The sequence below is a fragment of the Buceros rhinoceros genome, unplaced genomic scaffold, assembly GCF_000710305.1.
Source record: "Buceros rhinoceros silvestris isolate BGI_N320 unplaced genomic scaffold, ASM71030v1 scaffold12170, whole genome shotgun sequence".
In the NCBI taxonomy this organism is placed as follows: Eukaryota; Metazoa; Chordata; class Aves; order Bucerotiformes; family Bucerotidae; genus Buceros; species Buceros rhinoceros.
The window spans coordinates 32960-46302 of record NW_010390252.1 but is presented as its reverse complement, the minus strand read 5'-3'; the positions used below and the strand labels follow the sequence as shown (position 1 = coordinate 46302).

The 13343-nt window shown below is 41.5% G+C and overlaps 1 protein-coding gene across 1 annotated transcript in view; it reads right to left on the bottom strand.

Moving 5' to 3' along the window:
- Positions 1-13343, bottom strand: part of CREB3L2 (cAMP responsive element binding protein 3-like 2) — a 43099-nt gene that overhangs the window by 2124 nt on the left and 27632 nt on the right. Inside the window, exons 8-11 of the mRNA XM_010137119.1 lie at positions 12036-12094; positions 10688-10756; positions 1353-1452; positions 264-390 (exon numbers count right to left, since the gene is read on the bottom strand). Of these exons, the coding sequence (XP_010135421.1) occupies positions 264-390; positions 1353-1452; positions 10688-10756; positions 12036-12094 (355 nt within the window). The remainder of the gene's footprint in view (positions 1-263; positions 391-1352; positions 1453-10687; positions 10757-12035; positions 12095-13343) is intronic.

Genomic DNA, 13343 nt, shown 5'->3' with positions numbered 1-13343 from the left:
AAAAAAAACAAACCCCCCCCCCCCCCACTATAAACAGAAATACCAGGCAGGATAGTGGGAAAGACTTTGCCCATGTCTGTGAAGTCTCCTGCCATCAGAACAGCTGGCTGAGCTATCCTTTGAAAGACGCAGGTGTATAAAAAAATGGCCTGCTAAGGAGAAGGAAAGCAAGAGGTGCTTGAGGAGGGGGTTAGGGATGGGGTAGAAAACCAGTGCCGAAGCACAACCAAGCAAGGAGCAAGACTAGGATAGTTGTCACTTACCAATGGAGTCTGTGTAGGACTCTGGCGAGGAATGCTGCCTGGGCAACACCATCTTTGTGGCAGAAGGGTATGGCCCATAGCTCTGAGAGAAGCTGCCAAAAACTACTGCGAAGCACAGCACCACCATCTGTCAAGGGGAGGATGCGAAAGAGTTAAGTGCTGTAAGAGGTAAGAAGTAAGCTCTTGGCACACACGCGCACATCAAATCTAAGAATCCACACCAAGCCAATCTGATACTTTTTCAAACAAATCGTTTGAGGCTGTTTTCATCACTACAGACAGTGTCTTTTAGCAGAGGCACATATACAACGACAATTGCGTTTTTTAAAGGGCAGATTTCAATACTGGAGTTTGTTTTCAATGCACTGTCTGCCACCATCTTGACCTTATTTACTACCAAAGCTGAAAAGCAGACTCAACCACCATGTGCATTTTATAGGTACTGTCAGGAATTTCCAAACTTATTTCTTCTGCTGGCCCCAGACTTGATTCAAAGTGACAGAGAGGTTGGCAGACTAGGAGAACAATTTAGGCCTTGAAAATAATTTCCATCAATTTATAGCACTAGTACAAAGGGAACTTGCTGACTGAGTGTAAGGAGGGAAGAGGAAAAAGTTTCATTTTAATCCTTACTACTAGTATCACTGAAATAGGAGGTAGATTTACAGCTTTAGTCATATTTTTGTTTGAATGACTAAGTTTGTTTTTACTGGTATAAAAAAACCCGAGCAACAAGGGTCACCCTCATTTTCATTTTGCAACCCTAGAGACCATTTCTCACACACAATATTGTAGGAAATAATAAAGCAGGTCACTCAGAGGAGCAGTGCTCCTTCTTTCATCACTGCAGCATCCAATCAAAAGCACAGGCTAAGCCTCCTCAAGAATTTAATGCCTTCCCACAATCATTAATCTTTATCAGCCAGGAGTCTCAGTTTTCAGTACCTGAAAATTAATTGCCAATTTACGAAGAAAGGTTCCCCAAGGTGAGAATTTGGAAGTGAGCACTTTGTAGAACAAGGGGTGTGCCTTTGAGCAGTGGAAAGAGATTCCCATTCCCCTACAATTCCCAGCTTTAGCAACACTCACCATAAGACAGGTCCCTGTCTGCGTGCTAGCTGCCTTACACGAACGGGACACTTTCCCAGCAACCATGGCTTGGAGTCTTTGCAACTGCTGCAGAAGTGTTCTGGAAAGCAAAGACAACAGACAAGCATCACGCACACTGATCTACCTGCTGGTGAAATAGCTTTTTTGCTTCAAATCCCACACCTGGCAGTAATACAGCATTTATGATAAGGTACAGATAGTTAAAGTCCTCTCCTTGAAGTTAGTAGCAAGGAATGGGTTTAATTTTACAAAGTTTTTACAAGTAACAACACTGGAACTTTCAAAAAGATCTTTTGCCTTTCCATCAACTGATGTCCCTGAACAATTACTTCTTTAGTACTTTCAGAAGTCTCTTATAAAACTGTGGTTTCAGTATTTTGACAAGAAATTATTCTGGTAAGAGCATGAACAACTGAAACTGCTCTACATGCAAGTGACTAGGTGCATATACAACCTGATTCTATGTCACGAATTCCACAGGAGTTTCGCCAGTATTTGAAAAAGTGCAGCAGTTAAGTTTGTAACTGCTCTAGTTGATGGTAGAGGTATACAGCTACATCCTTTTCCTGACAACCTGCTGCACAGTGGCTTGAGCTACATGCTGGACCATATCAAAAGAGAAGGTCTTACATTCAGACAAACACACAGACTCCCTTTCTCAAATTCATTTGTTAAATAAAGCACTTTACTGCTATTTGCTAAATTCTCCAGGAGCTGATGAAAATCACAGATGCCTGAAGTTGCTACTCTCTGTCTTTCGAAGGTCTGAATCACAAGGGCAATTCTCTTGCGGGTGGAGTCAACAGCCCCAGACTGTCCCAGACTTCCGTCTTCCTGACTGATTTTCTTCTGCTGCATCATCAATTACTACAGTAATAGGATACTATTCACTTAAATGAGAAATTATCTGAAAGTATGATTGATACAGGGTTCTCATGGCAGTTTTTAATTTGTTTTCATTAAAGCTTTTTAACTGGCAAGGAGTAACCAAATGCCTGTCCTCCACACAAATATAGTACAATCTTCTAACAAGATGCTAAATTTGCTCCTTGTTTCCCACTTTACTTTTTAATTCTCCTGTAAGTCTCACAACCTATTGTGGAGGATAACCCCCACAAAACTCCAGGCAACACCTTTGGAGGCTGTGATGTCAAGTGCTAAAGAAAGAAGCAAGGTCAAGGTGTCAGAAAAAATAGATTATTTTAAGATCAAACTGGCTAAAAGCTAATTGTAGGACAGACCCAGAGGTGCCTTCATGGCTCAGTATACGCAGGTCTGACTATTATTATATATTTTTTTAAATCATCAATGCGAATTGCTAATTAGAGTTTAATGATTTCAAGGACTTCAGGAATGCATTCTGAAATGAGCACAAGCCGTGCTTCCAGCACAGACTTATCTGGGCCAGCAGATCCTTCTCAACTTATTAAGGAAGGATGTCTTGCATGCTCTTGAGACCACGGTTTATTCTGCAACTCAATATTTAAAAAAAATAGAGAGTGATACCTCTAACTCAATCTTCATTCATCGTTAGAGAGACCACAGGCAATTTAAGAGATGAAGAGATACTGTCGATCATGTAAATGAGACCCTATAATTCCTTGCTCCCTTCTGCACTGTTCCCCAGTTCCTCCTCGCATCCACTACATGGCATAGGGTTGACAAAGACTTGTGTACACGGTATATACCATTTTCCAGCACAGAACATGCTGCATACAGTATTCCCACCATATGTCATGAGCTATGTTATACAGCAGTGCCATTTTAACCCTGCCATTTCTGTGCCATTATAGAAGACTAAATCTTTCCCCTGTTTTCAGGCCTGAGTCACTGGGTTCAACGCAGAACAGCTCTGCAGAGCAAGGAGGAAGGAGCCCTCCTCCTCCCCATCTCGGGGGCTGGCAGCAGCAGCCTTGAAATGCTGATCATTCTTGCCACTTTTTGTGGAGGCGTCAGTGAGAAAGCAGCTAATGGCTGGTGAAGAAATCAGAGGAGGCAATTCTCATTTTGTTCATCTCTGCTTTTTGTGTCCAATTTGAAGAACCTGCTGGGCAGAGCGATCTCGGAGAGCTGATCCAAAAGACTCTCTTTTTGGGAAGTATATTTAGGCAGCTATTCTGAGGTCTCCTACACACAGAGAAAGATTCATCCCCCCCACCTTATTTACCAATCATATTTTATCTTCATATAAAATGTCTTTTTGTACTAAAACTCCTGGTTTGACTTAAAACAGAACTCATTCTGTTCAGAGATTTTACTTTCCAGCTCAGTCTCTTCTCAGTGATGGCACTTTCTGAAGTTAACGGCATATTTTTGCAGACAGTGTCTGCCTCTGGAAGTGATAACGCCTGATGTTTACAGTAACTACCAGGGACTGGGATGCAGAAAGGCTCTTGCTTGTATTTTCTCCTGTCATTGCTAAATCCTGTGTGCCATGTTGTGGTACAGTAAGTTAGAGGCTTCATGTGCACGGAAGAGTGGACAGGACAGGTGACCTTAAACTGACCAACATATATTCCTCTCGTCACAAACAAGCATGGAATATCCAAGTTTCAGTGCAAATGCCCCATAGTTTGCTGAGAAAGTTCGTGGTTCATGACTAAGATAGTCATATGACTTCATCCTGGTTTGAGCTAGAACAGAATTCTCTTCTAGTGACTTTACTGTTCAGCTCTGTCTCTTCTAAGTAATGGCACCTCCCGAAGTTAACGGCATGTTTGTGCAGACAGTGTCTGTTTCTAGAAGTGATAATGCTTGATGTTTATGCAGAAAATTTCTAGCTTTGTACTTGCTCCTGGGTAGACCAAGGTCACTGCTAAATCCTGTGTACCTTGTTGGGGGTGCAGTAAGTCAGAGGCAGTACCTGCAGGAGGGATCAGAGAGGACAGGTGACCCTACACTGACCAACAAGTTGTTCCATCCTGTAGATGTCATATTTGGTATAAAGCTGAGGGTCTCACTCTCTCTTGTTCTCTTCTTCAATGGCTGGCACCTGAGGAGGACTCTGTCTGTTCTGCCTTCGATTCCAATCCATGTGTTCTTGAATCTAGTTCCTCAGTCTGGTTCCCATATGCCACCAAGTCCAGTCTGGGCCTTGCCCAGCACCTGCCCACATCACCAGTGGTGATGATGATGTAATTGCCATCAGAAGGTCTGGCTCCTCTTTTGGGTTTGTACAATTTGTATATATTTCACTTTATTGTTATTATTTTCACTAAAGCCATTTTAGTTTTCTTTTCCAACCCACGTCACTCTCCCTTATTCCCTTTCTCTTCCCCTTTGGAAAGGGAGAGAGGTTAATAGCATCTGTTATTTGTCTAGTGGCTGGGGCGCGGCCTTACCTCCTCTAGTGGCTGGCCCAGCTCTAACCCTTGACAGTTTCTCCCACAAGCCATTTATGTGTTTGAGCAGAATTACTGTCTTCTTTTCAACAGACAAGGACTCAGTGTTGGGAGCTGACAGGTGCATTTTCAAACTAAGAGCATGAGCCAAGGCAAGAGCAGGAAAGAAGTTTGTTCAGAGGTGATACCAGTTTACCTTGCCACCACCAAAATGAGGCACTCTTTAGGTTTTTTATTCTCTGTTTGAATCTGGAATGGTGGAAGACTGGATTCTGAAGTCAAAAGATCTCCTTTTCCACACAAAAGCTGCCTTCACCATCACTGGACGGCTGTAGGGATGATTCAGACTAAAGAAGGAAAAAGGAGCAGCTCTCTGCTCTGTGGAATAGAGACCTACGTTAAACTAAGATGCTCTTTGTAAATGCTGCAGGAAGGCCACAAATGTTTTTAGTGAAACACGCTGCCAGTGGCTAAGTCCTAACAGGAGAAAATGCAATCCCAAGGCGGCATTCATAAGGGGGTTTGCACCCACAGAGATTATTTTCACTGTCTGACACATTTCCCAGTGTTATTCAATTAGAGGGTCACCTCTGTAGGAGGTGTGAACGTCTTTCGCGCTTTTCTCTGCCAATGGAAGCACCTCATAGGAAAGCTGTAAAGTGACTGAAGACTTCTGATCTCCCTTCCACACACTGCCAGCAAATTCACTCTGCCTGTGATGTCTTGTTTTCGTGTGCACATTCACGTATTCCATCTTCAGAAGAGCCCCTTTCAACTACCAAAGTAAGGAACAAGTCAACATTTCCCCTCTGCTTCTGGCAACACTTTGATTAAGGAGAAAAGATTTGTCACTGCAGAACCTAGCCACCTGGGAGGCTTCCTCAATTCAGTGTTTAAATTATGTTTAAAATTCAACGTTGACTTAAATGAAAAAAGGCAGCTTCTAGGGGACACCAAACTGTTTATTTTGATCAAGATTTTTCAGAGACTTTTTCTACTTTGTGAGGAATAAAACCTAATTTTGATAAGGAGGAGAAAAATGATTCTGTCTTCCAACTCTACAAACAGATCCCTTCCCTGTCTGTCCTGTTTGTAGGAAAGAGACCAAATCTCAAAGTTAGATTTTCAATGAAATACCAGAATACCTCAAAGCAGAAAAAAATCCACAGTTTTTCCTCATGTGAATTACAAAGAAAAAAATATAGCAATTTTTCATCAAAATGTTTCAGCATAAAACACATTGTCCTGCTGCTTTGAAAACAAGGACTCCAGGGCTGTCACACTTTGTCAACTATTGTAAGATCTCATTACATCTAGATCCTTCACTCCTCAAAAATGACTTGGTAAAATGTTTTTACCAGCCTCAACAAAGTATCAGGCAAACAAACCAGTGAAGTCTGGCAGCTTTAGAGATGATAAACCCTTGGTGGATCACACCAATATGCAACTTGATCTTTAGAAAACTGGAAGTTGTAACAATAGCTTGAGCAGGAGCATGAGAAATGGTTTATAAAGCCATTGACTTTAAGGTAATGGTAAATGGTAACAGCCTGTCAGAGTGGAGATCTGCACAACTTGCTAGTTGTTATTCTGTGGGAGCAAATCTAGCAGCTACTTTAGCGTATTGTCTGTGTGTCACACTCTGAACCACTGCTAAAGGGATCCTATGTCTACCATTTTGCCTGGAAAAGTGATCATCAATATATTTACATATATAAAGACTCAGAGTAAAAAGCAAAAGCAGTTCTATGTCATATCCAGTACCAGATATTTCAACACTGACTTTAAACCCAAAGAGCCATGGCTCGCAGCTAGACAACGCTGGTGTCAGAGACTGTATTCCACCCCCTAGATCATTGTCAGTTTCTGCCTTTGGTCCCAGCACCAAAGCACGAGTGGATAAGGCCTTCTTGGTGACTAGGACAAGTCAGTTAAACTCTTGATGCCAGCTTCTTCTCATACCCCTTGTTTTCCAAGGCAGCAGAGCCCCATGTGTTTCAGATGCTACTCAAACCAGTGAGAGCCTGGTTCACTTGTGACTACAAGACATATCAGAGATGTGTGTAATAACGTGCTTCCTTAAGTTTTGAGAAAACTGCCTAGAAAGGAACCTGAGTGGGTTTCTTTTCAGGGACTGAGACATAAATTAGGAGAGAAAACATATGCTAGTGTTCTAATACTAAAGATGCAAAAAATGCTGCAGTCAGCCACTCAGAGTAATGAGAATTAAAAAATTCCCTGCATCTTGATCCCCAGCCTCCTGTCTTGCCTCTTAAGATGCATGAATTTCAAGAGAGATGCTTCTGGATGCAAATTTTTTTTACCATACTTGCTCCTTTTACATTACATCTTTTCAGATCCAGAATTTCAGGCTAAGGCAGGCTCTCAGGGAAGATTCTTCTAATTTTTTTCATGTTTTCATGTAATGAAACTGTAGGAACATTTTTACCAGAAGAAATTCTAGTGTCTCAATGGTTTGGAACCAGATTTTGAAACGCAAGCAGGGTTTCCCTGAAGTCTTAGGTATGTAAATGTGAAAATGTGTTCTATATATAGAATAGCACTCTAAAAAACAGATTGTACCTACTGAAAGGAAGCTGCTGTTCAATAGTTATACGCTTTGGAAATTGCCCTTCAGTGCCTCTCAACTCCAGCCAGACACAAAAACCCGATCCTGACTGACTACATTTGTGTGCATGAACTTTTAGGTAAGCAGCTATAGCCCAATTTTCCAACATGGTAAAAACCCTACTTTGTCTTCATCTACACTCGAATGCACGGACATTTTTAAGTGTAATCACAGCTCTTATTTCCCTGTTATCTTTCTTCCAGTGTTACAATTTTTCAGAACAAAAGAACAGCTCTAATGTTTATAGATCTACTTTTAGATAATACCTTCAACGATGTCTTCATTTTTTACTGCATTGAACACTCAAAGTTGCAACTAAAGTCAACTCGGGGGCTGTTTTGGCTATATTAAGTAAGATACCTGTGTGTATGACTGTGTGCTGGGTACTTTGAGAAATAAAGTTCTAAACATCTAAACTGGGGCATCCAAAAATAGACACCGCATAATTTTGACCATCACTGCTTTGAACTTGGATTCCTGACTTTGACTCCCAACTGTACCTAAGAGATGGAAGTATGAGTTCTGAAACATTTGAACAGTTTGTGGATGCCACATCAAGGCTCTGTGCAAACAGCAATAAGGAAACCGGACATTAGAATTCACTGTAGGAAGAGGATAATGTACCTTAAACAAGGGCCGGAAAGCATTCTCTGAATGAGACGGTGCACAATTATACATTAAAATAAGGCAAGTGGCTCTTTGGGGTTAAGGTGAAAAAACCCATAATGTGGTATGTTACATAATCTAGACTTGATGTAAGTAGGCACTTTTACAAATCTCTCAGTATATTCAATTTGAAGCCTTAAGGGATTTTACATAGATTTTGTATTTAAATAGCCAAAACAGCATCGCTGTGAATTACAAAAATTTCTGTGCAGAGGGTCAGGAACATCTGCTTCTCTGCGGGAGATTACAAGTCAGAATCAGAGCTATTGCAGAGGGAAGAAAACAATGCAACTCATCCCACGTGCCCACAGTATGAAGGATTTGGAGATAATACAACTTAGCTAAATCTTTTTAGAGCATATCGCATGAGAGAATTAAGATCACCAAATAACAGAGAAAACATTAAAGGTCCTGTCTAAAATGAGAGACAATACCAGCAAAGCTGTTCTCAACTACATCTGCAACAACTCAAGAGATGAAAACAGCTGGCCAAATTTAGCTGAACTGGTGTCAAGGGTTAGAGCTGGGTGGCTACTAGACAAATGACAGATGCTCACTATTATCACCTTCCCCCTTCCCCCCGCCTCTTCCCAGATTGGGGAAACAGAAAAGACTAAGGGAGAGAGACTTGTGGATTGGAAAATAAAACTAAAACTGCTTTAAAGAGAATTGTATTTATTGTATACAGATATTTATTTGTATACAATAATTATTGTATACAAATTCTACAATACCAATACTGACCCTCATCCCCCTGATGACAACCACGTCACCACTGCCACTGATGCCATGGGCAGACACTGGGAAAGGCCCAGGCTGGGCTTAGGAGCAGAAGGGAACCGGATTCCAGAACTGGATTCAGGGATGCATGGGCTGGGATCAAAGGCAGATGGACAGAGTCCTTCTTGTACATTGACCATTCAAGAGAAGGCACGAGAGAGAACGAGACCCTCAGCTTTATACTGAATATGACATCTACGTAATGGAACACCTTGTTGGTCAGTTTAGGATCACCTGTCCTGTCCTGTCTGCTCCTCTCCACAGGTGCGGCCTCTAACTTACTGTACCACCAACGTGGCACACGGGATTTAGCAGTGACCTTGGTCTGCACAGCAGAAAATAAAAGCAAGAGCCTTTCTGCAGTCCCTGGCAGTAACTGTAAACATCAAGCATCATCACTTCTCAAAGCAGACACTGTCTGCAGAAATGCAGCATTAACTTCAGAAAGTGCCGTCACTGAAAAGAGACTGAGCTGGAAAGTAAAATCACTGAACAGAGTTAGTTCTGTTCTGACTCAAACCAGGACAACTGGGGAGAACAACTCTAGGCTGGACAGCACGTTGTCCCTCAGTGGTAACCCACAACTGCACCTTTCCTTAGAGCAGCTGGCTTCAGCACTCCCTGGGGCAGATCCCAGGAAAGAAAACCCTACTCTGCACCTACAGAACAATTCCTGATTCTTTTATGTAAAACCCTGCAGGAAGATACAAGAGGCACAGAAATGGCTTGGCTCTCTTCAAATAAGCAGCAGATGTCTTTATGCATGAGCAGTGTGTGGGAGACACTCTCCAGCAAATTACTGTGCTACAGGGTCTGGCTCCATGAAATTAGAGATTGGATCTGGAGATTAGAAACAACACATGCCACTCAATTAGCAATATAATGGCTGCCAGACAAGTTCTAGGGCCATTTTCCATGATCCTGGATCTTATCTTCAAACCCCAGCCTCCTTCTACACTTCAGTGCTACCATCACATTCAACGGTAATATTTAGCCATCACTAATACCTCTAACTAGAAGGTGTTGACAATGGGATTATCTCGTACCTACTCTTTGGAACTGGCCATCATTAAAGAACACACTGAGCAGGAGCCATGACCAACATTCCACTCTCAGCTAAGATCAGATTAAAAGCGCAGCTATCGAGCGTTTCCTGCCATGTGTCCTTTGAGAAAGCCGCCACTGAGTCACCCATTTCTTCAGAAATGGAGAAACAGGAAGTTGATCTTCCCCCTCCAAATGAAGGAAATTTTGGGGTGTGAGATGGTTAGAACAGTGCAAAATAATTGCAATCACTTCTAGTAGTCCAGAAGGAACTAACCCTTGAGCTTCAGCACTATAATTTCTGGAAGTGTCATGCTCCAGGTCAAGGTCTCCTGTAAAAACACTGAATAAAGTGTTTTACTATTCTTTCATCGAATAAAGACGATTTGGAGGGTTGGGCTTAGTTTTCTGTTTGTTATATATATGACTAATCATGTTTCCTTGGGCAGGAAGAATTCAAAGAAAAGTGCTAAAAGGTTTCTCAAGCACACCCCAGGATAGTGAGAGAGTGCAAGACCTGACAAAGAATCATCTAGGTTAGAAGAGACCTTTAAGATCATCGAGCCTGAACATAAACCTAACACTCCCAAGTCCACAACCAAATCATGTCCCTAAGTGCCACATCTACATATATTTTAAATACCTCCATCAAAGCCTCTATGCTTTAACATCACACTCCAGTCACAATAACTGGCCTTCCTCATCTGTGTTTGACATGAACCAGATCAGATATGGCTATTCTTCACATTTCAAATGATCTCTTAACTTCCATATTTTCACTTTTCATTGTAATATCATAGATATTACAAAATATAAAAAAAATACAGTTTTCTTTAATTCCCTTTGTGCCTTACCTGTTAGTATTCTCCAGGACTTCAACCTTCTTACGCAGCTCACTATTTTCATTTGAACAAGTCTCAACTCTGGAGACAGCACAAGGAAAGAAAGAATGTAAAAAAATCAGTCACTTATTAAACTTAATTAAAACACAGAGAACTCTATGATCTTGTTACATTTAATGAAAACTTGTACCAAAAAACTTTAGTCATAATCTTTAATCATATTTCATGGTATAAAAGACATTGCAAAAGAAACTACTAGCTAGTGGAGCACCTGCCTACAGTGCTCAACTACATCCCTGCTCAGACTTCCTCTGTGCATCAGGCCATGCGACAGATACTTTAAAAGTCACAGAACATGCTACGTTTATGTTATTAGCAAGTATTTTGTGCAAAATATTCAATGTACGCATTTCATTGCTAGGATGAGACACCAAGCAATTTGGCAAATACCATGCTTCAGAAATCAGATCCTTGAATTTCAAGTTTACGGAGGCTAATAAGCCAGGAGATTAATTCACAAGAGAGTGGTCATTTCCACACTGCTCCTGGAAACCCCCTGAAGTTGGTTATTATATGACATGCAACATAAGAGGTCCAAGAAAAATACGGGACTCCTAAAAAGACAAACAGCACGAGCCAGAATAGCTTCAAGAAGGAAAAAGGAAAAAGGGAAATAGCTTTGATATCTGTATGTATATGGTGGAATTTCACAAGAGTAACTCTGAGAAAGTGAGACTCATCCATGAAGAGACAAGAAAAAAAAAAAAAGGAAATTATGTCAAGGATATCACCAAAGATGGTACAAGGGGTTTAACAGATCCATCTGGTGAAGCACATAAGAGAAATACCAGAATACTTGTCTGTTAGAAGACAGATTAACTTGGGATATAAATCACTAACTGGGGCTTTGGCTCCTTCTTGCTAAAGGAAGTCAATATGTCGCATGCTGTTTTTCTGAGTCCTGCATATTTTCCCAGGCAGTCTTGCCTCACCCCCTTCCTATTTTTGTTTCCATCCGCACTAGAAGACAGAATATATTCACTCTGAATCCACCTTTCCCTGGACATTGCCTACCCACTAGGCCAACAGAGTTGCATGAAGCCATAGCAGATGGGTCTTGCCTCATTTAAAGTCCCCGTTAGCATGTTAGGAACACGTTGCAGGTTGACACAGTTACGAATGCAGCACCCCAGCACGTGGACAAGCAGAAGCCAGAAGAAAGGCCTTTTCTCAGTCATAACCACGAGATGGCAGCTGACACTCTGTGCACAAAACAGTCCCAGCATCAACAGCTGGATCCCTTCCCAGTCCAGCAACTAGTGCTATTGGCCCGCTTGAAACAGGAAGGAGGCTGGCTTACTTTTTTTCCAGACTGTCCATGTATTCTTTCTTTTTTCTTCTACTTTCCTGGGCAGAGATCTAAGAAAAAAAGCAAGAAAAACACCAAATATTTGTATAGAAAAAAAGCATCAGAGACGAATTAATAAACTGGTAAAAAGCCCTGACGTTACTAGATTCAAGCCTCCATGCTGTTCTCATTTCTATTCCTGGTAAGCAAAGCGCTGACTTGGTCTGATTCCACATCGTGAAGCAAGGCTGCCCCTCTCAGTAATAGGAAAATTATCATTCCCTGATCTTACAGAACTAGCCTCAAAAAGTCAATCAGATTAATCTAGAGAGAATACCCTAGGACGAATATTAAAAAAACTATCACAGGACAATGCCCTGCGTCTGGGACAGGAAAAGCCCATGCATGTGCTAGCATGCAGATTTGTAAAAAATTACTTGCATGTCCTAAGGAACAACAAGTCAAACATACAACTTAGGATAGATCAGTCAAGGCAGCCAGACAGATCCAGGTCTCCGTTAACAAGACTGTAGCTAGCAGGTTGAGAGAAGTGGTTCTTCCACTCTGTTCAGCGCCTGCAAGACCACAGCGGAGTACAGCATACAGTTTGTGGCTCTGAAATAAATACTTCAGAGGTACAGAAGCAGGTCCAGAAGAGGGCCACTGCTATAATAAGCATGCTGGAACACATGATGTGTCAGGAAAGGCAGAGAAAGATGGGTTTGTTCAGATTTAAGTAGAGAAGGTGAATGAGTGAATCCTATTGCTGTCTTCAATTATATTGTAGCAAAGATGATGTCAGAGTCTTCTCAGATGCGTACAGCAAAATGGCAAAAGGCATAAAGTTACAACAACGGAAATCCTAATTAGATGTTAAGAATTCTACTTACCTGTTTTTACCACAAGTGTGGCCTAATACAGGAACAGATTGCCCAGAGATGCTGGGGACTCATTACCCTTCGGGACAGTAAGACAGAACTGGACAAGCTCCTGAGCAACTTGCTCTAAGCTGACCCTGCTTTCAAACCAAGAAGTTGGACCAAAGGAGATCCCCTCCAGTATAAATTACTCTGGATATATGAAAGTGGTACATAAAATGCATAAGGTCACTTCCACAAATCTTGAAAAAATATATTACAAGACCAAATTCCAATTCTGTGTGGGCAAATCTACACCTGTATCTGCAAAACCAATAAAGGAATGCATAAACCTTCCCAGATGTGTTAATATACTCCAGAACAAGTGAGCTGGCCATGGCTCAAAAAAAAAAAAAAAAAAAAAAAAAGCCCTTCCCGCCCTACTTATAAGGTCTTTATGTTT